This window comes from Blennius ocellaris (assembly GCF_963422515.1).
Source record: "Blennius ocellaris genome assembly, chromosome: 9".
Lineage (NCBI taxonomy): Eukaryota > Metazoa > Chordata > Actinopteri > Blenniiformes > Blenniidae > Blennius > Blennius ocellaris.
The window spans coordinates 2,900,891-2,927,152 of NC_137658.1; the positions used below are offsets into that span (position 1 = coordinate 2,900,891).

Consider the following 26,262-nt stretch of genomic DNA (forward strand, 5'->3'; position numbering starts at 1 on the left):
CGAGGCAAGGGGTGGGGGTCCCGACCGAGCCTGGGACCACCCAGCTCGCCGAAGCCACCCTTCCTCTTCATCAGCTCATCAACACCCAATCCCCCAGAAAATGGGCCGTTTAACAGGTCCGGGGTGGAGCGGCGGGGGCGGCGGGGGGGGCAACGCGGACACACGTACGCTTTATTTAAACGGAGCTCGCGCTTTTTTGGGGGCGGCGGGGAGTACCGGAGGACTCTGAACTAGCGGCGTTGCCGCCTTCATCCCCACCTCGCCGCAGCATTTTTTGGGGGCTTTTAGTTCTCCTAAGTCTTATAAGCCCCAAAACTGACGCAGAGTCAAAAACAGGATCCGCCGGCCAAGTCTCCCCCAAAAAAAAAAAAAAAAAATCAGCACAACTTTTACTTCTGACACTTAATTTTGCCCCCCCCCCTTTTACTTAATGTTGTTTTATTAGTAATGAAAGAATGGAGCCACTTTGCAGAAATCCTGCCGCTCGCTCGGGGCTTTGGCAGAGTTTGAGAAATGCCTTTTAAACCGTTTCACGCGGTAGGAAGTCGAACGAGCGGAGAGCTTTTGGGGCTAAATATAGCATCGGTCAATAAAGCCGTATTTGACAGATACGGGGGGATACAGAGTGCGGCTTCATGTCTGTGAGGCTCAACGTAAACAAATAGCCGCGTCGGCGTTTTATGTGGCGCGGGACAGCGATCGGTTGAAGCGGCGGATTTGTGATATGGATATAAAAACCTTAATGTATTTACTCTGTGCCGTGCCCGCAGGATTACGACTCGCTCATTTAAGACGCAACCTGTCTATGGGCCTTGTGGAGTTATAAAAAAAAAAAGGAGTAAAGTGAGCTGTTTGCTCTGGAGAGAGAGAGAAAAAAAAAAAAACGTTCAGAGTGAATAATGGTGAGAAGTGGCAGACGCTGGAGGAGCTCGCAGCAAAGAGACACACGGCGGAGAAAGTGTGTGGAAACAGCAGCGTCTCTCTGAACCTCGACATTCCTCCGTGTTTGTTCAGAACTAACGCTTGTGAAGTGATTGGAGCGGCGGGGGGGGGGGGGGGGGTCAAAACCTGCCGGCAGCACTTCACTGATATCAAACTATTAAAGAAACACGCTGTCAGAGTGAGTCTGTACAAAAAAACATGACGCAAAAGCAACACGCGACGTTTTTTTGAGACATTTTGCAGAATTTCCAAACAGAAAGTTTCATTAAAATCGTCTTCGTGTTGAGATTGTAGTGATTTTCAGTCGTAATTGTTTGTTTATGTGAAAATATAGACATTTTTGAATCATATATCCTCTGCATCACAATAAAGAACAACTTTAAAGTTAAGAATTTAATGTTATTATGATACTGTTTTACATTTACGTTACTATTTTTCCGTTCGGGGTGAAACTGGGCTGTATGTGACCCCGAAATGTTAAATGTAAAAACAAAAAATACAGTCTATGTTAATTTTTTTGTTTTGTTATTTTGGAAACATGGTTGAGTTCTTGAGAAAGAGAATTCTAATGTGGTCAATTCATGGTCAGTTTGTCAGAAGTCAATATATAAAAATGGCCCAGAAGTGTTGAAATATTGATTATGTTTAAAACTACAGGGCTTTATTGATTTTGTTGTGGCGTTTTATTGTTGTATTTGCTGTGATTTTGGTTTTGAATGCTTCTATTACTACGTGTTTACAACTTTCCGGGTCGTATTAGTGATTTAGGAGTATTTTATAATGTCTGCAGGTAGTTGTGTCACTACAGCAGCAACTGATTCAATTCAACACAACTTTATTTATAGAGCATCAAATAAAACAGTCATTTCTTGCTGCTTTTAACAGCAGGAAACCCAACAGATAGATAATGTGGATCCTGAAACTATAAACAATAAATAAAAGTGAATTTGAGTAGGTGACGATGACATTTACACATGCATCTTGAATATATTGTGTGTATCTAATATTTTTTGTAAAGAGGAGGCAGGACTCATGTGCAAAGACACACATATATCCACACACACACACACACACACACATTATAATTATTGTTATTGCAGAGCTGTGTTAAGTAGAAGTACTTGATAACTCGTTCCGGGGCAGAAAGAATCTGTCTCACCTGGAAGGCTGATCCTCTTCAGGAAGAAGTCCAGGCCGATGGTTTGTTTGTACTGCTTCCCGAAGGCCTCTTGAGCAAACCTGGTGGCCAGCGAAGTCTGAGGCGGAGACAAAAGGAGGCGCGTCAGTAACACTAAAGCAGTAACACTAATGCAGTAACACTAATGCAGTAACACTAAAGCAGTAACACTAAAGCAGTAACACTAAAGCAGTAACACTAAAGCAGTAACACTAATGCAGTAACACTAAAGCAGTAACACTAATGCAGTAACACTAAAGCAGTAACACTAATGCAGTAACACTTGCACCTTTTATACACGAGTTAAAAACCAAGTCACAGTCGCCAAGAATCCAAGATCCAGAGAAAATACACAGGATATTAAACCACTTCCTGAATAAATTCTATTTCAAATACTGAAAAATTATGATATTATATGATGATAATGATGCATATTATAATGCTAAACAGGAATATAAGCTGGAAAAGATGTTTAAAGTAAATACTCATTTAGCTATTAAGAAGTTTCCAGATTAACATGATTTTTGTTTGTAAATTCTTCTGTTGATGAAGAAAAGTAAATAAAACTAAAGTGAAAAACAGCACAAACGAAGCATGAACACTGATGCATAATATGATCCAACACATTAACATTTGACATTTAATTGTGTAATATATGGTATAATAGACATCTTTCACAGTAAATTATACCAGAATTTGAATTTTAAAATGTGTTTTTGGACAGTGTCCTTCAATTTGTAGGTGGTTCTATATTATTTGATGAGATTTGTTTTATTCTGTTCTGAAAGTGTGTGTGTGTGTGTGTGTGTGTGTGTGTGTGTGTGTGTGTGTGTGTGTGTGTGTGTGTGTGTGTGTGTGTGTGTGTGTGTGTGTGTGTGTGTGTGTGTGTGTGTGTGTGTACATGCTCTGACTATTTAATTTTGCAGGTTCGAGCTGCAAACCAGCAGCTTCCAGAAACAATACTATTGAATTCTACTCTATGATTTTCTATTGTATGGATTTACGAACACGTAACGCTCTGATGGGCAAAAGTAAAAAATGAAAATGACAAAAAAAAAGACATTTGAACAGTTTTAAACCCTGAAGTGAAGATCCAGGCGTTAGAAAATGATCCATTACATTTTGAATTTAAACCGCGAGGGTTTTGCGCCAATACTAGTCAGGACAGACTCACTGAAGTAGAAAGGATTTCAGGATTTGTTTTTATTTTTTTGGGGGGGGGGGGTTATTGGGAAGTATTTGCTTCAAAACTAAAAGAAACAACAGATTATGACGTCCATCATGATGAACCCAGTCGTATTAGAATTCTGCTTTTCTTCTTACTGCTATAAAGGTTTTCTAGTGAAACGAAGGTGAAGATGTAAAAAAAAAACCCCCAAAACAAATAACTCATGTGTAAAAAAATCCTAGACGTTGTAATTCACTTTCAAAGACGTCATGATTGACTGGAGAGGCGTCACAATCAGCGTGAATTATAAAAACAGGTGTCGGTCCGGAGTGTCACGGCTCCACGCTGCAGACCTCATAATTGCCACAAATTATTAAACCTCCATCACTGTCAGTGTTGGAGGCGTGTTAGAGATGGGGGGGGGGGGGGCTCTTCTGAAAGCCATGGGAAGCTGCAGCGCCGGCTCTGACATGCCAAGTTTAATTCACTTTGATGGATGAGGACTGGAGGGGAAGAAGAAAAAAAAAATGAAGTGGCGAACGTCTATTAGCTATCTTTAGAGCGGTGTGCTTACATAAACACAGCAGAGGAGTGAAGCAATGGGAATCCCTGCCTGTCCGTTTAGATGTGGTCTTCAAAACTCTTTTTTTTCTTTTTCAATCCAGGAAAGTTTTCTCTCGATTCTCATCCACTTCCCGTCGGGCTCACGACTCAGAGGTTCACTCCGATGATCCAGATGACTCCTCGAAGAGGAACGGGCCTTCGCGCTTGTTCCTCGGTTGTTTGCGGTTCGATTAAAAACCTGGGGGGTTTTTTTGGGTGTACTTGTAATGAAAGCGGTGACCGGAGGGTCAAGGGGAGGTTTTTAAAGAAGATTATAAAGATTCTTTTCTGTCATTATTCAAGCCAAACACACTATGAAATCAAAATACGACATAAGCTTGAATACAATAAACGTAGACACTGTTTAGTTGCCTGTTTATTTAGTTGCTGGTTGCTTTCTTTGATTTTACGGTGATTTAAGTTAAGAAACGTTAAATGCAGATATACTGGAGAGGGATTTAATAAGCTTCTGCTTCTTCCTCCTCCTTTTTCAGTTCGCTTATCTTCTTAATGCATTATGTTTGAAATAACCAATGAACTTTGCAGATCATTCAAACTGAAGGCAGTCATGCTTGTTTTGTTTGATTTGGGATCATCTCTGGGTTCATTCTCCACAGTGAGTGTCAGGTTTGAATCCCAACACCTCAGTGAGCCCCGTAAAAAAAAAACAAAAAAAACACACTTTGGTCGTGTCTTAAGAGTTTTATCAAAGGATCCGCTTGTGTTTTACCTTCGCACTCCCAACACAGAGCGTTTCAAGATGCACCAAAGGCGTCTTTCTTTGATCTCAAACAGAGACGCTTTGATTCATTACAAAGCCATTTTCCACTCATTGGCGTCGTTTCTCGCTGCTTGACAGAATCCACGTGCAGAAGCTGCATTAAAAGTGTCGTTTTCTTCTCCCCCGAAGGTTCGGGAGGATCTTTTTTTTTTTTTTCTTTTCTTTTTTCTCATCCATGTAATTCTTTAAAAGTTCCCTAATTGACGGAGTTTTTCTCCAGGCTGCGGGTCACGTCACGGGCTGAGCAGTGACTGAACAATTACGAGAGGTGACTGACGCAACAAGGAGAAAATGGGCCATTTAAGTAGCCTAAACAATCACTGACAACACAAGAATAACAAGCCGGGACAGCAGAAATTCATTCCACATGCTCACGTTGGCCTTGTCGGCCATTTGTCTTGGCATTCCAGTAGCTTGGCTCTCCTCCCTCAACATAGTCCGCTTTTTTTTTTTTTTTTTTTTATATATCTCCTCCTTTCCAGCGTACCATTGGAACTAACCAGCGAATGTGAAAGCTGGCGTAATCCCGACACTCCTACAGAGAACAGCACAGGGTCACCAGTGATACCAATGCCGGGAAATGGGGGGAAGTCGAAACGAGAAACTACGGAGGGAGGAGGAGGAGGGGAAAAAAAAAAAATTAAATATGGCACGCCGACTGTGACCATGTGATGCAATTCATATGAGAGACGAGGCAGCGTGGGATCAAACCTGGCTTCTTCTTCTTCTTCTTCTTTTTTTTTTAAATACATGTTGCTGGTAAATAGTGTCTATTAAAGAGCGGCTCCTGCACCTAAAGCGCCGTTTGGCCCTCTGTGGCTCCGAGGACGGTAAACATTGAAGGGGGGGGGGGGAGAAGAAAAAAAAACAAAAACGTACAAGTCAGTTTGAAAAAATACAGCCGTGTGTTAATTTAGAACCCTGTGCTTTTAAGAGCCTGGCCCGAAACGCGAGGCTCCATATTTTAAAAAACATCAGGTGGACAAGCGTTCCCACATCTCCCAGTATTTCTGAATGGACGACCGACCACAAGCCAAAATACGGCTGAAGAGGCCGTCCAAGAAAAACTGATCCGATTGCAATTTGCTCAGCAAATTGACATTAATAAGCGGAGGAGGAGGAGGTGGAAGGGGAGGGGAGGGGGGGTTAACGGCATTCAAAATGTCAGTCAGTGGTGGGAGGGTGGAGGTGTAGGGGGGGGTTTTGGGGGGGTGGGGGGGGGGGGGGCCCAGGGGGGCACAGGCCTGCTGTTTTCTGCCCAAAACAGACAAGCAGGTAAGTCATTCAAACAGTGACGAGTCGACACCTGGCAGCCTGGTGAGCAGGTTATTAATGTAGCGTATCTACTGGGAACTGGAGTGTGTGTGTGTTCTGTGCACACACACACATGACACACACACACACACGCACACACACAAAGAGTAAAATGTCAACTTTCCAGAAAAAGAGAACATTCATTTTTCTCATCGAGTCCCAACATTGCTGCTACACTCATTTTCTTTCTTTCTCCCAGAGGAAGAAGAGATTAGTCATGAAGAAGGGAGGGGTGGGGTGGGGGGGAGTGGGGGGGGCCTGAAAAGCACTTGACATCCACCTTCGCTCGGGGGATCGGGAGACGAGGGCGAAGCAGAGCTGAACTGCCATGACAACCTCCGTGCTTTGCTGCAAACAATTGTTTGGTGCGGCGGCGGAGGAATTCCTGAATATGATTCAGTCCAGGAGTTTTGAAAAGGCCCGAGCAGAAATATCAACAAGTGCGTTCGTTCACGCCGTCGGCCCGCCGCAGGTGAAAAGAATCATCAATGGGCTGTCAGTGATTGATCGTGTTTGATCCTGCTTAGGCTCCGATCAGCTGGACTCTTGTTCCCCGTTAGACGAGGACCAGTTTGTGCAGAACGACACGGAGGAAGAAAAACAAAGTCTTCAGATTTCCGGGCAGCAAACGTCAGTGTTTCCAAAGTGCAGATTAAAGCAGTGCAGTAATGTTGTCAAGTATTTGTGATCGTGATGTGACTTATATTAAATGAATACATACAAGATGTTTACTTCACTCCTTCCCTTCCTGGGTCTGATTTGAAGATTTTGAACATGTTTGGCTTCCTTCAGTTCAGTTTGTGTCTTTCTTCTTCACAGACTTTTCCTTGTTATTGCTTTTTAAAACCTGCTTCCTATGCAGCCCTGGAGTGGGCCGGACCGGTAAGATTCAGTGCCCTAATAGCCTTGAGATTTACGCTTTTAAATGTTTTCTTTCCTGTTGCGGCAAGTATACGTGATGAAAATGTCCATATTTTCACAAAACTAAACAATTACTATGAGAAATGACCAGTAACTCAACATAAAGCCAATTTTAATGAAACCTCCTGCTGCTAAATGTCCAAAAAAAAAACTCTTCTTCAATAACTGCTGCATTATGGGAGTTTTTACAAACCCGTCCTCTGGTGTCAGTGTCGTGTTGGATTCACTGCTATTAAGCAATTTCTTTAAATCTATGTTTTCTTTGAAATTTCTACAATCCGCTTGGTGGTTTGGCCAGATGAAGCCTCCTGCAGGCTGGTTCTGGCCTCATGTTTGACACCCCTGTGCTCAGTGGGGGGTTGGGGGGGGGGGGGGGTCTTGTTTTCTGAGCAGGTATTTTTAATCCATACATGGTGTACTTCCTGATGTCAGACCTGATTACTTTCCAGGAGGGAGAAATTCTCGAACACATGTGAGACTTTCTTCTCTTAATTCTACGAGATGAGCAAATAACATTTGTCATTACGAGTCCACGAGGTGTAAGTTTGTCGTGCGACGCTCGGGAGGAGAGACGTCTACTGACGGGGAAAACAAGCGGCAGCTGCAACAGACAGGCTGGTCTTTAATAACCTCTTCAAACCTGAAGGTCTCCAGGCGGACTGGACGGACGACAAGCTCTGCTGCAGACATCACAAGTGCAAAAATGTCAGATTTTGTTTTTTTATATTTAAAAAGTTGTCGTTTTTTGTTTGTTTTTTTACCCATCGCACTCACATCTATGTCTATTTTAACAACGTAGAGTCGTATTCCCAGTGCGTGATCAGTGGAGTCCAAAGTAAAGTAATCCAAGATGGTTACCGATGGAAGTAAAACTGTGCCGTCAGATTCTGAATTCGAATTTCTAACTCTGAATTGTTTTACCACCGAAATCAGACTTTGAATTTTAAAAGCTGTCGAATTTCAAGTACGTATCTTTTTTTGCTTCTGAATTTTTTTTGCAGCTGAATTTGTTTTCGCAGCTGAATTTTTCTTGCGGCTGAATTTTTTTGCAGCTGAATTTTTACACGCTGAATATTTTTAGATGTTGACAAAAAATCAAAAGCGAAAAAGATACGTACTTGAAATTGGACAGCTTTTAAAATTTAAAGTCTGATTTCGATGGTAAAAAAAAAATTTGAGTTAGAGTTAGAAATTCGAATTCAGAATCTGATGGCACAGTTTTACTTCCATAGTTACGTCTTGAACCGGGAAAAAGAAAAATGTTCCAACGAGTAAAAACCAAGCGTTTTAGAAGAAATTTGCAAAAGTGCAAACATTGTGGTCTGCCTTCACTCCCGCTCACCTGGCGCTAAAGACTTGACATATCAAGACAGAATATAGTGACGTTGCATCAAATTCAACAGGAGAATGTGAAATATAATGTGACGCAACGCAATAAAAACTAACATCCACTCAGCCTCACAAAGCCAGACTCCACAGATTATAAGAATATGAGCCCATTGTTATTGACCAATATAATAAAAATACATGACACATGTTTACCATGTTACTGAAAATAATGCGTAGGAATAAAAAGCGACTAATAGAATAAATAAGGTGTGGCAGTATGAAGCAGTATGGTAGTAGGGTGTGACAGCGCCAATCTTAATACGATCACATTTATTTCAGACCAACACAGCAAAAAGCTGTGTTTATTAAACATATTATTATATTATACATATTATTCTATGTTTATTTGAGACCAGTTGGCCTAAAATAAAAACCGTTGGTGTTAAATGAAGCGTATAAAGAGATACGCCTTCCCTGAGTTTCAATGAGATATCTGGATTATTAAAGAAACTACAAGAGTGTTTTTATGTAAAAGGTTATGTTGGTCGAATTCATACATTTCCCAAGTTTATACATTTCCATTAAATCTCGAGCAATTCGGAATTTGTATTGGCAAGTAAAAACTTATAAGTATTTAATGTCAAGCCCTGATCCTCCTCACATCCAGATTATAGAGCTTCTTCCTCCACGAACATCCAGATTATAGAGCATCTTCCTCCACTAACATCCAGATTATAGAGCATCTTCCTCCACTAACATCCAGATTATAGAGCATCTTCCTCCACTAATATCCAGATTATAGAGCATCTTCCGCCTAACATCCAGATTATAGTCTCTTCCTCCTCTAACGTCAGATTATAGAGCATCTTCCTCCACTAACATCCAGATTATAGAGCATCTTCCGCCTAACACCCTGATTATAGAGCATCTTCCTCCTCTAACATCCAGATTATAGAGCATCTTCCTCCCAATAACTGAAGAAGTACTTTGACATCATTGATCACAGTTCGCTGTGTTTAGCTTGCAGCTAGCTCGGTAACGCTAGCGTCAGTCGCCATGGTAACCGCGAGGCCGGCGTCGCGCTGGCAGCGACAGTGTAAACAGAAGAACACCGACGAAACGTTGACGAACCATCGGTAAACAAAGCGTCGCACCGGGGAGACGGTCTTCACCTCGACCGGAGACCAGCGCGTCTGTCGCGGACTCACCTTCCCACAGGCTCCGTCTCCGACCACCACGATCTTCAGCTGCCGGTCCTGGCTGTCCTCCTCGGAGTCCGACATGACGCTGCCGGGGAAAGGCGCTCCGTGTCAGAGCGAGGTGCAGAAAACCCCGGAGAACCAGCCGCGGATTGCAGAATCGAGCCGGATGATCACTGCTGGATTAAATAAGCGTCGACTGGACGCAGTGAGACGCCATTTTGGCTCAAAGCGACCGCAGCTGCGGCTCCGCGCGGGAGGATCCACTCTGCTGCCGCGTTAAAGTCGGTGAAAATCACGACCACGGCGGCTGAACGACACTGGAGATTATTGGGAAAGTTGTTTTTTTTAAGTGATCAGTCTGTAAACGTTTTACAGATTCACTACGAGGTTCGTTGCTTTTTTTTTTTTTAGAAGCAAAAGACGCTTCACCGGAACTCCGCCGTGGTTCAGTCCGGGAGTGACGCGTTGTAGTTGCCATGGTAACAGGTCAGAGACCTGACGGACGAGAGATGCGATCAGTGGGAACTGGGAAGTGGTAAAATACACCGAAAGCGTATAAATCGGAATTTCCCATTAGAGAAAGTTTGAGGACGTCGTGTGACGTCACTCGACAGTTAATATAAATGATTTATTTGATGACAAACACTGATAAGTACGCTTGAACTGTGTCCCCAGGCAGTGAATGTATGTGATTTCACTTGAAAAAAAAATTTTTTTTTTTTAATGATGCATTATCATATGACAAAAAAAATAAATAAATAAAATACTTCACTTTCAGCAATCTTTCAAGATGTGAAGAAATGTTGTTAATAAATAATAACTTACAAGCTTCACTGATTCCTCCGACTGGTTTATAGATGGTATAAATGCAAATACTGCCATGTAATATTCATATAGAGATATAAATATCACTGGCATTACAAATATTTCTGACATGCAAATACTGACCAAAACTCCAGGTACATGCATGCACCAGAAGACTCTCTGATTGAATATATATATTTTACAGGCAATGCGTGGTGTTCTGCACGTTACTTACTGTGTATTAAATCAACATGTGGTCACACAGGAATATATTGACGAGGCCCACACTTAAGTATGTTCTGGTTTAGTTAATATATCATAAATGAGGGTTCTTTATTGTACTGTTATAAAGGTCACCAACTTAATGTATGAGTCTCTCAAGAAGTATAATAGTTGCTATTGCTGTACAATAAACTATTTAATTTCATTTGTTGAGTAACGTCATTTGATTTGTAATGGAGTCTTTAATTACTTGTGAAAGTAACACATAGGCACATAGTTAAGTTGTAGTTGCGTACCGGTATGTGTACTTTTACTTCATCAGATACATGAACCACAGGTTATCAGGTCACCCGGAGAAGAAATCCAATTACAAACTTTGCCACGTTACAGAGTGACAAATTACAAATACTCACATTACCATGAGTAGTTTTGGGTACTCATACATGTACTAGATTTCTTTCAAGCATGTAACTTTCCATATATTTATCTACAACATATCTTCTACTTAAAAGCTTAGTTGTCTTCATTTTTCATTGTATAAAGTATAACAAAGTCAAAATATACTCACTATATTCTAATAAAGTAGTATTGTGGGGTATTTTTTAGCTTCAATTATACTTGTGAGTGACATGTCTGTAAAACTGACTGAAGATGAAAGTAAGAATATAGGAATATATTACTGCACCCATTCAAGAAAAATTGGGAAAATGTGTCAAATATACAGTATTTACTCCAAGTATTTACGCCATGTAACTCGCTCATCCATAACAGAGTACACATGTAGTTTTTAATCCCCGAATCCTTTGGATCTATATGTTTGTAGGTAATAAGTTGATTTCTGATATTTTGTGTTGCATCCTGTACTTTCTGTTTGTCTGAGAAAAGTGCTTTAATAATGGTGACATTATTTAAAAGGCCTGAGAAACCTACACGTCATACTTTTAATTCAAATTGATGTATGAATCCAACACACAGACACTATAACTCTGTTTGGAACTAAATCTACAGTGTACAAACATGACCCACATTACTTTATGTAATCTAAAGTAATCCAGAGCAACATCTGCTTTGCGCTGAATCCAACGACCGTTGAATAACTGAACATTTTCATTGTTGACCAGTCCATCCAGGTGTACCTGTCTTCACCTGTCCAGGCATGTAACTTCACCTTTTTCTACCTTAAGTATTTAAAAATGATATTCCCTGAAAGAAAATAAATACAGAAAAATGTAAGTAACAAAATAAATTAGACATAAACGTCACCTTTGTTTTAATGTTCTTGTTATTAAAGGTGAATCTGTTTAAAAGGACTATTACATAAATGATCAATTTCTCTGGTATTTATTGTTTTTACACGTTTTTCTAAAGTGGGTGGTTCAGGTAAGGACATTATTTGTACATTTTGATGAAAATCCCCTTTAAGATATCATTTTAATCACCTGTTGTACAATATATCAGCGATATATGCAGAAAATGTTAAACTTGTATGTAAGGTGAAATAACTGTGTATAAAAGGTAATTATCTCAAGAACAGGACTTGGATACATACATAAAACTATATTTTAGGATATATTTTTAATATGTTTTTCCTAAGTAACTGTTGGACCAATTTGTAGGCCAGTTTTCCTTATAAATCTAAGCATTCAAAGTATTTATACCGTCAGTATTTTTTAAATCATTTCTCCATTAAAAAATGTAAAATCTTCACCTTGAAAGCTGAAACTGTACAAAACATTTCTTACTTTTGCTATATCCAGAATATTTGGGCTGCAAGCTCAAGGAAAATGTGGAATAAATGACAAATTTCTCCCCAAATCCAGTGAAAAATGTCGTTTTTCAACGTCATTCACTTCGTGAAATCACACTGGAGGAAGGTTGGAACGTCTCTTTCATCCAGGGGAGGAATCCCACCTGGTTCCCACCTGGTTCCCACCTGGTTCCCACCTGGTTCTTCGGAAACTCTGCCTGTTGTTCTGGAAGAGGAAGTTCACGCTGGGATAAATCAGCTACTCTTCACCTTACGCCTGTAGAAAGTTACCATAAATCAGATTATCCCACCAAAGCAATGGGGCTCACAGTGGACTGCGTGGTAGTGTTTGAATTTATGGTAATAGACGCTGGACTTTTCACAGCGGTGGCCTTTTTTTTATAAGGCAGTAATTCAGCTGTTTATGGAAAATTCCAGAAATTACGCATTGCGCACAGCCTCGTTATAGTTTGTTGATGTATAGTTTCCGTGTGATCGTTTTATAGTACAGACGTTTAAAAAAAAAAAACTGTAAGGAAAAAGTCCAACTGGTGGTTTTTGTTTCGTAGCACAGTGACAATAAAAAACTATGTATGAATTGTTAAATATTATAAATGAAATATCCTGACAATGGTGGCTGATGCGTAAAAGAAAAGTTATAAGCTGCTTTCAAGTACAAAAGTAAGATAAATCTACCAGTTAAAAACCTGTTACATCAATGTAAGTTTCCATTAATTTCTTTTTGTTTAGTTATTACAAATAACTGGATCTGAGTTTCTAGAAACTGACTGACATACTTCTGATTCATGACGTTTAAAATTAAAACTCCTTCAATGTTTTCAGGTGTGCTTATCTTTGGTATTTCTCACTTTGTTTTGGTTTGATGACTGTTATTAGTGAAATTCAGGATTTGTTGCATTCCATATTCAAATTAAAAACAAAGACTTTAAACACTCCAACGTTTTCCCTGTTGATATTTGTCGCTGCGTAAACGTTGAACACCTGCTGGACTTACGTTCTCAAGGGATTTTTTTTTTTTTTTGGGGGGGGGGGGGGGGGGGGGGTTCAGGCGTTAACACAGCGTTTGAACACAAAATATAATCAGTGACGAGATTCCTGGTCTCGGTATCTTTAACAGCTCGCAGAATTTGCATACAGGTCTCGTTGGATGACGCGACATGCGCCAAATAACGTCTATTAAAAATGCCGGTTTTAATCAATGAATGCTGTAAATCCACTCGATGGATCTTTATGAAATTGATCCGCGCTTTAAGTAGAAATCATGATTAAACTGCAGAATTGTCTTTGACTTCGAGGAGGTGACTTCAAACATTTTTGTTTTCAGAAAACACCTGAAAAATGTTAACAAGTCAGTTAAATCAAGAAGAAATCATGAAAATGAATGGGGAAATTTGGTGAGTAGAATCCCAACTGTAGCTTTTCTGCAAATATATCCACAATAATCCGAAGTTGCAAGAAACGAAAGTACACGTTTGACAATTTAGAACACTTTGGAGGAAAAATACGTCATTTGTGCGTAAAAAACACGAAATGAGGGGAAATGTGCAGTCTATCAAAAAGCGCAAACGGTGCAGTAAAACAGTTTCGATGAGTGTCTACAGGTGCAAAGGAGTCTATAATATACTTTACCCTATGAGTACTATAATTTGTGTGTGAAGCACAAATACGCCATCAAAAATGATGTACGAGTGAAAAATACGTGCGAATAACTGAACATTTCTATTATTAAAATCTATACCAACTGCAAATCTAGATAGAGACGCAAAAAAAGAAAAACAACGTTTGGATAATAATACTGAAAGGTTATTAAATTATATATATACATAATATAATATAATTATAATATAATTCAACAAGAATATGACGTGTGATCAAACCGCACATTCATACAGAAAGAGAACTGTCGTTGTTCCTCCTCGGAATTATGTGAATTTTGAATTCTAAATATTTTTAAAGCCTGTAATTCGGGCACATTTAAAGCGGAATTGAGAAAGGTGCAATGATAGAAATTATGTTTTGATGAGTTCTGATAGTAAATCTGTGCGTAAAACCGAGTCCATACGAATCAGAGTGCAAATTTAGACGTGTTCAATGTGCAATAAACTGCATTTCTGATGGATGAGTGCGCTGCCAGATTAGAATACTATATGAAGCCAAGGTGTAGCATTAAAAAAAAAAAAAAAAAAACGTAAAACAATGCAACTTTTGGATAAGCAGGTGCGTAAAATGCGTTACTCGTTAAATTGCGTGTCTTTAACTGAGTCACATAAATTAATCAGACTGCAAACCCAAACCCTGAACATTTTAAAAATGGCAATAAACCGTCACTTGTTGATAGATAAAAGTGGAAAAATGCCTTGTCGTGCGTAGGTACGTCTTGAGCCCAGGTGTGCAAACATTTTAAAAAAACGTTGTAGTGAGTGACGGAATTTTTCAAAAGCGTTCATTGTGCTTAAAACTACGTGTCCAAGATTCCAGGGTTAAAAAATTAAGTCGATTTATAATCAATATAGGAAAACTCAGCGGTGTTTGTGACGAGTGCGCGTGATACAAAAGCTTCGCCTGTGCGTAAACGTACCTGCCAATAAAACGCGAGTCAATCCCCGAAGTATTTACACTAGCGTAAAGATGGCAGAACATCCCATCCAGTCTCAGCCCGAATTTAGGAACGCGGTGGCCGCATGGCCTCGAACGAGACACAAACTCGGTGTGAAAACACGGAATAATGGGGCGTCGCCGCACCGCGGTTAATGCGCATCGATGGGGGTGTTTGCATTTCGAGGAAGTTGAAAGGAAGCGCAGCCGCGACGTGTCCTCTCTGTATCGGATGTCTCCACATGCAGGTATGAAAGGAAGGAAGCCATGAGGGAAGCTGTCCGCTCCTCCGCGTCCCCGCCGTGTCCTTTTTAAGCTTTAAGCCAATGAGGGGCATCAGGTGGCCTCCGGTGGCGCGAACACCTGCATCAAGGAGATCAGATTTTAGGACTTGTATAGGCGCGAGTGTGGGGACTCTGTTTTTTTTTGTTTGTTTTTTTTTAATTCATATAGGGTTAAACGAGATGGGATCTGAGCTGACGGTGCGTAAAAAGTAGCAGCTCTTTGGCGTTTTCATTACGAGACATGCGTGTAGTTTCAAGTGTTTGTATATTAAATTTGGGATTTCGATATCACGTGACCACTGCCGTGGAGCCTCCTGCATCTCTCTCTCTCTCTCTCTCTCGTCTCCAGTAGCCAACAGCTTGTAATATACAGCCTCGGTTGAGGGCTCTAAGGATTTTACGAGGTCAGAGATGGATGGTGGAAATACGGCGGCTCCCTGCTGACCCCGACTTAACACCGAGGCCGTCAGTGGAAACTGCATATAGCCGCACGCACAACGCCTGTAATATTTCAATTCCAGTATTGGGCTGAGACGCAGAGGGAAAGAGATGTTTGGTATCTCCCTCACAGCTTGAAACGAGAAGCTTTTTTTTTTTTTTTTTTTTTTTTTCTTGCCCTGACTTAAATTTCAGGCGCATTGACATGGGCCTCCTTAACCCCGGAATACTCCTCTCCTCGTGTTGACATACAGCCTTAAAGGTAGCTGTCAGTTTGCCCTGTCCGGGAATCACGGGGCTATTCATCACTGTCTGACAGGTGTGTTTGGGAAGAGAGCCATGGTGGCCCGGATGACAGGTCTCAGTTGTACGGTTCCCAACATCACGGGCGAGAGGAGGAGGAGGAGGAGGAGGGACGAATACAACATCCGAGTGGAGAGGGGGGGTGGGGTGGGGTGTCACAAAGATTAGCAGATAAATTACTTAGAATATGTTGTTCGTGTCGCTTTTGAGTCACTCCTGTCTCATTAGGTTTGTTTACAGACCTGTAATGGTTCTGTTGAACAAACAAATGAAGAACTTGGACTTTTTCGTGCGTAAAAGTTACCGGGATTTTGCAAATAGGCCGCATATCCTTCACTTATATGGTTTGAAAGCAAGACATGTTCCTATTACAACTTCATATATCGAATATTTACAATACAGGAAATAAAAACAATAACGGTATACTGAGTATTTAGGTGTGCGTGTGTGTGTGTGTGGGGTCTGTCTTCGACCTCAATAATAGAAAAAAGGTTGTTGCCAGTTCTCCTAACCTTTCAAATTAACGTTTTAAAATAAACCAATGCATGATGAAAGCGCTAGAAAATCCTTTTGTCGTTGGTATAAAAAAATAATGTATATAGTCTATATGTTTTTCCATTGTGCCAATTTTACGCTTTTCAATATAAAAGTTCAAAATACAAAAATATCATTCAAATTAAAGTAATGCCTTATATGTTTTAATGCTTTTGATCCAAACAGTCATTTAACACAAATAACACAAGTATCTCGCTTTCGTTTGAGCCCGTTTGTCTCATCCGGGGCCCAGAAAACACTGTTTTCACTCCGACACCGAGCATGCGCACACATAGAATGCGTTTACACTGAAGTACTGCGTCGTTATATTCTCCAAAGTGCTGAAATATCTTACCTTTACAAACAGAGAGAGAGAGAGAGAGAGAGAGAGAGAGAGAGAGAGAGAGAGAGAGAGAGAGAGAGAGACAAACAATCTGGAACAGTTATCTGGAAAACGTATTGAAAATATGCCTGTTTTTTTTTTTTCTCCAATGACTGCAGAGGTAGGAAGGTCAAATAGAAACCAACATAAGATGATATTTTCTGTCTCTTTTTTGGGGGGGAGGGGGGCAGCAGGGGGATCCAGGAGGGGGGGGGGGGGGCAGAGCTCCAAACAGCTCCTCACAGAGGTCCTGTTTCCACACGAGTTCAGATATTTAGGACTTCAGAGAATAAATCATTAGAAGAGTCTTATTTGGCCCCCTGAGGAGAGGCTCTTGTTAAATGCATATGAGGAAACCGTGATTAAGTTTTTGGGGGGGAATAAGAAGCTCCAGGTCCTTTCAGGTCCTCCTTCCTCTTGTCGAAATAAAACGTTACTTTGGTTTCCTGGGAGCGAAAATGGACTAAAAAATAATAATAATAACAATAATAATAATAAATACAGTTCTCACTGGTTCCCCGCGCACGCTGACAGTGTCCAGGCGGGGAGGCAGTAGGCGTACGGGTAATAGTAGGACGGCTGCAGGGAGAGCAGCGGCGGCCGGAGGATCTCTCCCGGGCCGTACTGTCTCTGGTCGTCCCGCACCAGGACCTTCACCGCCACCTTCTTGGCCGCCGGGGTGGACGCCATCAGGTCGGCGGCCATCTGCCGGCGTTTCGTCTTGTAGCGGCGGTTCTGGAACCAGATCTTGACCTGCGTCTCCGTGAGCTTGAGGGAGGCCGCCAGGTCCGCGCGCTCCGGTCCGGACAGGTACCGCTGGTGGTTGAAGCGGCGCTCCAGCTCGAAGACCTGCGCGTGAGAGAAGGCGGCCCGGGAGCGCTTCTTCCGCTGCTTGGGCTGATCCAGACTCTTCTCGTCCAGGGTGCTGGAGTCTGGGAGGGGGGGGGGCGCACATGATCACGATTGTAAAAAAAATCCCATAAAAACTCTCGAAACTTGCTAAATGTGTTGTTTTACTTCAATCATATATATATATATATATATATATATATATATATATATATATATATATATATATATATATATATATATATATATATATATATATATATATATATATATATATATATATATATATATACGGCTCCCCCCTATATATATATTCAGGCCTCCAGATCACAACTTTATTTTTAATTTGATGTTGAATGGAAGAATAGAAATACTTCATTAATCCCTGACGGAATTTGTTGCAGTTAAAAGTTATTTATTTTATGACGTGAATCAAATGACACGTCCCGTGAAAGCAACATGTTTTATCTTCATGATGACAACGATCATTTAACCAATAAAAGGAAGCGCATAGTTTGGAGAATCGGTGCGTAAAAGTTGAGAGGAAATGTTTTGGGGTTTTTGTTTTTTTAATGCGAGTCTGCGCGTCTGTCACAGCAGTGAAAACATCTGTATATTGAAATCCGCTCATCCACTAAAACTCAAAGATTGACTTTTCATTTCTTCCACCGTGCAGACTCCTTCTCCCCCGGCCCGGACTCACTCACCCGTGCCGTTGTTGGGTTCGCTGTCGCTCTTCGCGTTTTCCGCGGCTGCGGACTCGTGGTCCGTCTCCTCCTGCGGACTTTCCTCCGGCACGTCGGACGCGGCGTCCCCGTCCCCGTCCCCGTCCCCGTCCCCGTCACCAGCCTTGCGCGCGGCCGCGCTCTTGCCGTCGTTGTCGTCGCTCAGTCCGGAGTCCGAGTCGTAGCCCTTCTGGTCGGTCGCCTCGCAAGCCTCCGCGTCGTCTCCCCGCCGCGACTCCTCGAATATTTTCCAACACGCAGTCTTGGAGAAACACACGTCCAGATCGGGCAAGTGTCGGCTGTCGTCCTTTTTGTTCAAGATCGCTTGGATTGAGAAAGGCATCAGCGAGGAGCCACGAACGGCCATTTTCCCCCCCCCCAAAAAAATGAGGAAAAAAAAAAAAAGAAGTAGACGAACTCCCAAAGTTTACTCTTAAATTTGAGTCATTCGAAGTTCCGGGTGAAGAAACGTGTCAGTTCATCGACATTTTTTTTTTTTTTTTTTTTACTCCTCCTCAGTTGAACGTGTCCTTTTGCGCTTAAAGTTCCCGTGCGCTCTCCGGTCCAGGACGCATCGTGGAGACCGTCTCAGCTCGATCCGCTGGCGCGATGCTGCTCCGCCGCATAGCTCTGCCACCAAAAACCCGCGCCGCCTCCGCTCTCCGGCCCTTTTCACCCACTTCTCCTCCACCGCACACCCTCACCTGTGACTGACAGCCACTCGGCTTCGCCTCCCATTGGCCCTCCAAAACGAGGGGAGCCGTCTCACTATTGGTCACTGTAAAAAAAAAAAAAAAAAAACGTCACTCTACGTTCGTTTGACTTCTGGGGGGGGGAAAGAAAAAAGTTGAATAAAAAGACGCGCAGTTTGCTTTACTTTGAAAAGATTAAAATTGACAACAGAGTAATCGTGCGCAGCCTCAGCAAAGACAGCAAAACAAAGTTTTATTTTAAAAGTCTTGTTGCAACAAAATGTGCTTTATCGTCTTGAGATTTAAGGGATATTGTAGTTGATGGGAAGAATTTTGACGCTCGGTTGTTGTTGTTTTTTTCTTCCAAGAATCAAGAAAACGAAAACGTCTGCATTGCGCGTAAAAGTCTGACAACACATTTTAGCGGCAGTCAAAGACACATTAAGACATGTAGTTTTTCCCACATCACTTAAATGCAACACAATGAATTTATGGGAAATGTCATCTTCAGAAATTAACCCTTCACCGTCCAAACGGGAGAATCGTCTGCGTGCGTAAAGTCACGAGCTGACGAGGTTGTTTTTTCATTTTGATTTTATTTTGTTAATGTTTTTTGTATTTTTTAATGAAACCTCGACGTCTCATATCTTCACCTCTTCAGCGACGCGCCAGGAGCAGGTAGGCCTCCGTTTTTTTTGCGCAATAATAAGGACACACTAGTCCCAGTGTTTGTGTGTGAGACACTGAAAAAAACAGCAGAAACTTCACCGACTGTTCATGAGATCGTCACTCCAGCCTCTGTCAGCTCGTGCAACGTCTCCAAAACGACTAAAACACATTTTCTAAATTGTGAGTGACGCCGGACGTCATTAAATCAATCTGCTGGAATCTCTTGAATTGATAATAAAATCATTTGTTGCGTAAAAGTAAACTTTTTATTTAATTTTATTATTTATTTAAAACGACTTTGTTAAGTGACAGTTGTTTGATTATGGAGCTTCTTTAACTGGGACTCTTGGGTTTAAACGACACACGTCACGATCCGCATCGTCAGTCCAGATGTTTGTCCAGTAGAAACAACCGCGTCTCTCCAAACCTGCTCTCGTTCATCTTGTAGGATTTATTTAACATAAAAATAAAGCGAAAAAGTGAACAATTGTGTAAAAGGTAAGATGAAAAAAAACAACCTATTTCTGTCCGTTTGCACAGGTGAGACTTAAAAAATGACAGAAATCGTCTTGGTTTGTTTTTTGTGTCTTTGATCCTTTAACAAAAACATTAAATATTCTTATATCATTTTCATTAAAATAGTGATCATAAATGGGGTTTTTTTCTGGTTTTGTCTTTTTGTATGTTTAAGAATCCGACAGCTTTAATGATGTTTACGTTTGTAAGGTTGTAAGAATCCACATTGACCAAATTCCCGACTGAAGCGTTAATTCTCACAATTACAATCTAAAGATAATATCTAAATCTATTATAAGAGTTATTTTCATGATGGACAAACACACGTGTTTTTTGTTCGCTTGTCTTATGTTTAAGTGTATTTTCTTCCTATAAATCCTGCTGGAAATAGATTATAATTTAAGTTTTTACAGGACTATCGATAGTAAAATAAATCAACTTGAGTTTTTTTAAATTGTAGAACTACTGTATATTTTTACTAGCTTCATAAGAAAATCACACCATTAATCCCATTTGTTTGTAGTAAGATCTGCTGTGTGGCGTAAAATTGAACACGTTGCTGTATATTTTATGATTTGTAAACTGAATACGTTTATACATTTTATACATTTCTCATATTTAACATCTCGCACGAGCCACTTCGAGTTCAATGACTGATGTCTTGGAAGAAATTATAAAGCGGATTAAGACGCACGACGAATGAGTGCAGTTCATTTTCTTTCTTTTTTTAAAATCTGAAACGCCTTTTATTTTTATTGTCCCACAAAAATAAATCCTATATGTTTCTAATTCGACGTCCACTTTCCACCCCCTCCTTTGGTTCCGTTTAAAAAAACAGTCTCTCGACATAATGAATAAATGAAAGACGAACCAAAGTGTCACACAGTCTGAGAGTCCTTTGGTTTCCTGCGCACATTTATACCATTATACCATCTAGTGGCCGCGGAACGAATCTCCTCCGGTCCTCCTGCGGGGCGGAGGCGGAGGATTTACAGGAGGACACAGGGTCACACACACACACTCACACACACAATTTAATTTAAAACAAAAAATAATTGTACTGCAGCGCTGGTCGTGCAGGGCTCTGAGGAGGTGCAGAACAGAGACGTTCACCTCTGATTAACATGGATGAATTGTTTATTTCGGTTACAGTTACAGTGCAAAAATGACAGTTTGTGCATTCAGTTGATTTATTTATGTATTTATTTTACAATTTCTGTAGCCTAAATGTGACTTATTTTTGTCCATCCCTTAAAAATCCACAAAGTTCCACGAGGACAGATGTGATGCAAGAGGGAAATAAAATAAATACATACAAATTGTAGGAGAAATTAAAGTGGATGATAGCTTGGAGGTAATTTAACTCTAATTTGTGTGTGTGTGTGTGTGTGTGTGTGTGTGTGTGTGTGTGTGTGTGTGTGTGTGTGTGTGTGTGTGTGTGTGTGTGTGTGAATGTTTATCAAAGTGGGGAACAGGCACTAGAGGCAGTACGACAGCACCCTCTAGAGGTAAATGAAGGAAAGTCATCCATATATATATATATATATATATATATATATATTTTAATAATAAAACAAACTTAAATAGAACAAAACATTAAAAAAAAAAACTCGCCTAAGAGAGGAAATCCCCATTTAAAACAACGTGAATCTTTAATTTATTTTCGTCTTGATATCACATGTGTTCGGTTGTTGGCGGGACAAGGAGATGCCGACTCAGCAAAAAAAAAAAAAAAAATCCCAGACACATGGGGACGACGCTGTTTTCGGGCCACACCTGTTTTCTTTAGAGACGACCTGAACTGGTTAACCCGGGGTTAACTGCGTCCCGCTGCTTTTCCCACGCCGTGCGTGGAGAAGACATTTGTACGCGGCGGCGTCTCTGGCCTCGGCGCGGCCTTGAGGATTTTAAACGTCCGGCGAGAAACACGACTGGAAGAGGAAAAGACACAAACCACCGACACATCTGGATCCTCTCACCGCCGCTCGTTTCAGCCAAGGACGGCGCACGCACGCCGTTTCTAAACCCGACGACGCCGTCGCTCAACGTGACCTTCCTGCACTGACCTTTGCTCCTGGCTGGAGACAAAAAATTAAAAATAAAAAGGAAAATAACTGCGGAGCTGCAAATAAATGAAATAACAGTAAAGAAGTCCAGGTTTAAGCTGGTTTTCATTCAGTTTCCTTGAAATAATTTCATTAAAATCACTCGTTGAGGAAAGGAAATAAAATATAAAGAAGAGAAAATGTAGATTTAATGTGTTTGTTTTTTTGTTTTTTTTAATTAAAACTCACCCAAATCACAGATTTTACTTTGTCAATCTGCTTTAAATGTATTTAAATAGTAGATACGCTAATGAAAGCCCAAAACTGGAGGATAAAGGTACTTTACAGATGAGTTAATGAACACAATGTGTGTGTTTTTAGCACATTCTTTGATTTTCTACTGGAAATGACCAAATATATAATCATTTTACCAAATGAAAGCGTATATTAATAAACTTATTAGCTTCATATTGTTCAATATTGTAATTCCTACTTAATTAATGTGGATCTTAGTCAAAAACAAATGATGGAAAAGGTTTTAAAACGTTTGTTTTTTTAGCACGACTGTGAAATGAGATTAAAGTTAAATAGCTTCAAGTGGAAATATAAAGAACTGCTCTCAAATATACTCAATATGTTGGTTTGATATTTATTATTGGAAAAGGAAACATTTGCCACCAATTCATTAAAAAAATCAAAGTTTCATCAGGAGATATATTTATTCCTGATTGAAGAATTTTAGTCTGTATTTAATTAAAATAAATTTACTCAAGTACTCAACTACATTTACATCACTTAAATTATTACTGATAAAAGTACTCAACTCAAAACCCAAATACTAGTTACTTTCTAACCTGTTGACGTTTTATTGTTTAAAGAAATTGAATCGTCAAAAGATATTTTGAATAATGCAGCTTTCCTGTTTCCTTTTTGCATTTCCTTTATGTCTGTAAGTGTTTTGAATGTCTGTTTGAATGCATTTTAGTGTCTTGTCTTATCCTGTCCTGTCCTGTATTGTATTATGATGTCTTGTCTTGTCTTGTCCTGTATTATGATGTATTATCTTATCTGTCCTCACAAGATCAGATTTGGTTTTAACTGTTTGCATGTTAAAGGATCACGTTCTCTCTCTGAAGTCTAGCGCCCTCTGCTGGTGAGGAAGCCAACCCGCAGCCATACAGCAAACACAGAAAGATGAGACCCTTCTTGTATAATATATAATAGCTTTGCCGGGAAAAAATGTGAATTTTGTCTTCAATTTCTTTTTTCTTTTTTTTTGTTCGAATGTGCAGTCCTTTAATACCCCCGGACTCTGTCTGCTCCCCCGGGATGAAAATCCCACCACCTTTTCCAGTAAAGAAATGAACTTTAATGGCATATTAGGCTATTACCTCCCTCCCTCCCTCCCTCCCTCCCTCCCTCCCTCCGCACTGCAGCCTCCTTCTTCTAACTTTAATCTCTTTTTCAGCAGGAACCCTCGTCGGGTGCAGCTACACGGCCAGTTGCCATGGGAACATCTATGTTTGGACCTCTGCGGGGTGTGTTTATGACAGGTCATGGGGCTATTTTTCCTCTTGCGTGTCGGTATGAAAAAGAAGCCCCCCCCCTCCATCCCCCCACTCATAGCTGGTAAATTGTGTTCAGATGGAGCAACACATGAGAGGCGCTGCCAGGAGCCATTTGCAGTAAATGCTCCCAAAACGCCCTCTACATTTCTCACCAAATATCAGATACACCCTGACAACACTCTTAATCAACCTCAACAGCAGAAAGTGGAAGAGAAGGAGAGGGAGGGGTGGGGATGGGGGGATGAGGGGATGGGGGGGGGGGGGGACTGCCAGCCTTTAGTGACCTCAGTTACAACTGAACCCACTTTACCAGAGAGGAGTGACGCTTGCATGCGATGCAGAAGCGACCGACTGCACGAAGCCCTCAGGAGCAAAAAGAGGAGGAGGAGAAGGAGGAGGAGAAGAGGGAGGGAGGAGAAGGAGAAGATAGTAGGAGGAGCAGGAGTGAGAGAAGGGGGTGGAGGAGCAGAAGAAGACAATGAAGAAGAAGAAAGTCATTAAATAACCATACATTTGAGAAAAGGGGAAAAAAATGAAATGATATAATACATACGATACATATTTGTATGTATTATAATCCCAGAAGAAGAAGCAGCAGCAGATAAACAAGAATATTTTCAAAATTAGTATTTGCAGAAGATACTCACGCAAACAAAAAAAGTCATTAAAATAACAAGAAATTTTAGAAAAGTAAGTGAAAAAAGAAAAATTGTGATTTGGGTACTTTGGAAACAGGGGGAAGAAGAGGAACGAGAGGAAGTAGTAGAAGATGTAGAAGGAAAAGGAGAAGTAGAACAAGAAGAAGAAGAAGAAGAAGAAGAGGAAGAACAAGAGGAAGAAGGAGAAGAAGTGGAAGAGGAAGAGGAAGAAGAAGAAGAAGAAGAAGAAGAAGAAGAGGAAGAGGAAGAAGAAGTAGAAGAAGAAGCAGAAGAAGAAGAAGAAGAAGAAGAAGAAGAAGAAGAAGAAGAAGAGGAAGAAGAAGAAGAGGAAGGGGAAGAGGAAGAGGAAGAGGAAGAAGAAAAACCACCGTGGGAAAGTTAAGAGTAATGAAAACTTCAAGGACAATTTAGAAATTCCTCAGAAACTCTGGAGGTTTTTTGTTTGCAGGCGGAGGACGAGACGCTGCAGCTGCACCGACACTTTGACAGTCACTCGTTCACCTCAGATGCACTCGTTCTCCCCATTCAAGCACCGGGACAAACATGCAAACTCCACAGGCTGCAGCCGGGAGGGGAACTGCAGAAAGTTATACGCCTTTTTTGATGTCAAGTGCATTAATGAGCGGAACCTGCTGCAGAACTCCACACTTGCTGCAGACATATTAACGGCCATTCACAATCTGCTGTGTCTGTGTGAGCTGGAGTGGCTCCGCCCACACACGCCCATCTATGGAAAGATGGAGGAAGTACTTCCTCTCGTGGTGCCATGTGCCAGAGCAGAGCTGCCGGATTGTGGGAGGAGTCAAAAGGGGGAGGAGCTTACCTTGATTGTGATTGGTTGAACCTTCTGATGACACTGTATAGGGTTTGATTTCTGATTGGCCGGTTGGAGCAACAGACTTTTTTAAAACCTGGAACAAGCCGGGGAGAGAGAGGACACACTGTCTTCACTTCTGGGGCGTCGTTCCATAATACAAACCTTTTAAATATCACAGTATTATGGGATGCGGCACGCTGGCGCAGTGGATAGCACTCGTTCAGAAGTGACGGAGAGTAAACAAAGCGTGGAAATGCCTTCTGGCTCTCCGCTGTGAGTTTGTGGCGGCCTCGGGTGCCTGGAGTCGATCCAGACCTCCACTCAGCTATTTCAATCCTGCAGAAGCATGAAAACACCCCCCCAGCCCACTTACCACCCCCCCCCCCCCCACACCCCCACTTACCCCACCCCGCCGCCTGTCGCTGCTGATTTCTCGCGCTCGGCCATGAAGCACTTCTGACGTTAAACACCTGTTAACTTTTATGTCTTGTGAGAGGAGCGGCTGAATGGGAGCACATTATATTCAGAGCCGCTCGGCTCAGCCAAATCCCCTGTAGAGGAAAGACCCCCCCCCCCCTCCACCCCCCCCTCCTCCAGCAGCACTCAGCTCCCATCAACCTGACAGCTGTGTAAAAAATAACTACGGACCCATTTTCTACTAGTCGAGTGATTTAATCAACATGATTTTGCTGCGATTTAATATCGAGTTAAAAAAAAAAAAACAATAAATAACTCACATTTCCATTGTTGGACTGATTTTCAGTTTGTCTTGTACGCTGAAAAAAAAAAAAAGACAATGAACCAACTTAACTGAATTGCTTCAATTGCTAACATCTAAATGCAGCAAGTTCTTAATCGAACTTAGTCTACTTTTTCAAGTTAAGTCAAGGTAATTAAGTTATTTTAAATTGAAGCAAGTTTGCCAATTGAAGCAATTCAGGTCCGACTATGTTCT

The 26,262-nt window shown here is 41.2% G+C and overlaps 2 protein-coding genes across 3 annotated transcripts in view; both read right to left on the reverse strand.

The window, feature by feature from the left end:
* The window catches only part of rab28 (RAB28, member RAS oncogene family), a gene marked incomplete at its 3' end in the record, with an annotated part of 35,463 nt that extends 25,898 nt beyond the window's left edge, over positions 1-9,565 (reverse strand). For both annotated transcript variants that reach the window (XM_080502579.1, XM_080502578.1), the window contains exons 1-2: positions 9,444-9,565; positions 2,102-2,198 (exon numbers count right to left, since the gene is read on the reverse strand). In XM_080502579.1, coding sequence (XP_080358705.1) covers positions 2,102-2,198; positions 9,444-9,518 — 172 coding nt within the window. In that variant the 5' untranslated portion in view covers positions 9,519-9,565. The remainder of the gene's footprint in view (positions 1-2,101; positions 2,199-9,443) is intronic.
* A 7,709-nt stretch (positions 9,566-17,274) lies between these two features.
* On the reverse strand, positions 17,275-18,708 carry nkx3-2 (NK3 homeobox 2; the record flags this gene model as incomplete). The annotated part of the gene is made up of 2 exons (XM_080502333.1): positions 17,275-17,699; positions 18,324-18,708. 2 exons carry the CDS (start codon positions 18,706-18,708, stop codon positions 17,275-17,277), a joined length of 810 nt encoding a protein of 269 aa, XP_080358459.1.
* Between the last annotated feature and the right edge of the window lie 7,554 nt (positions 18,709-26,262).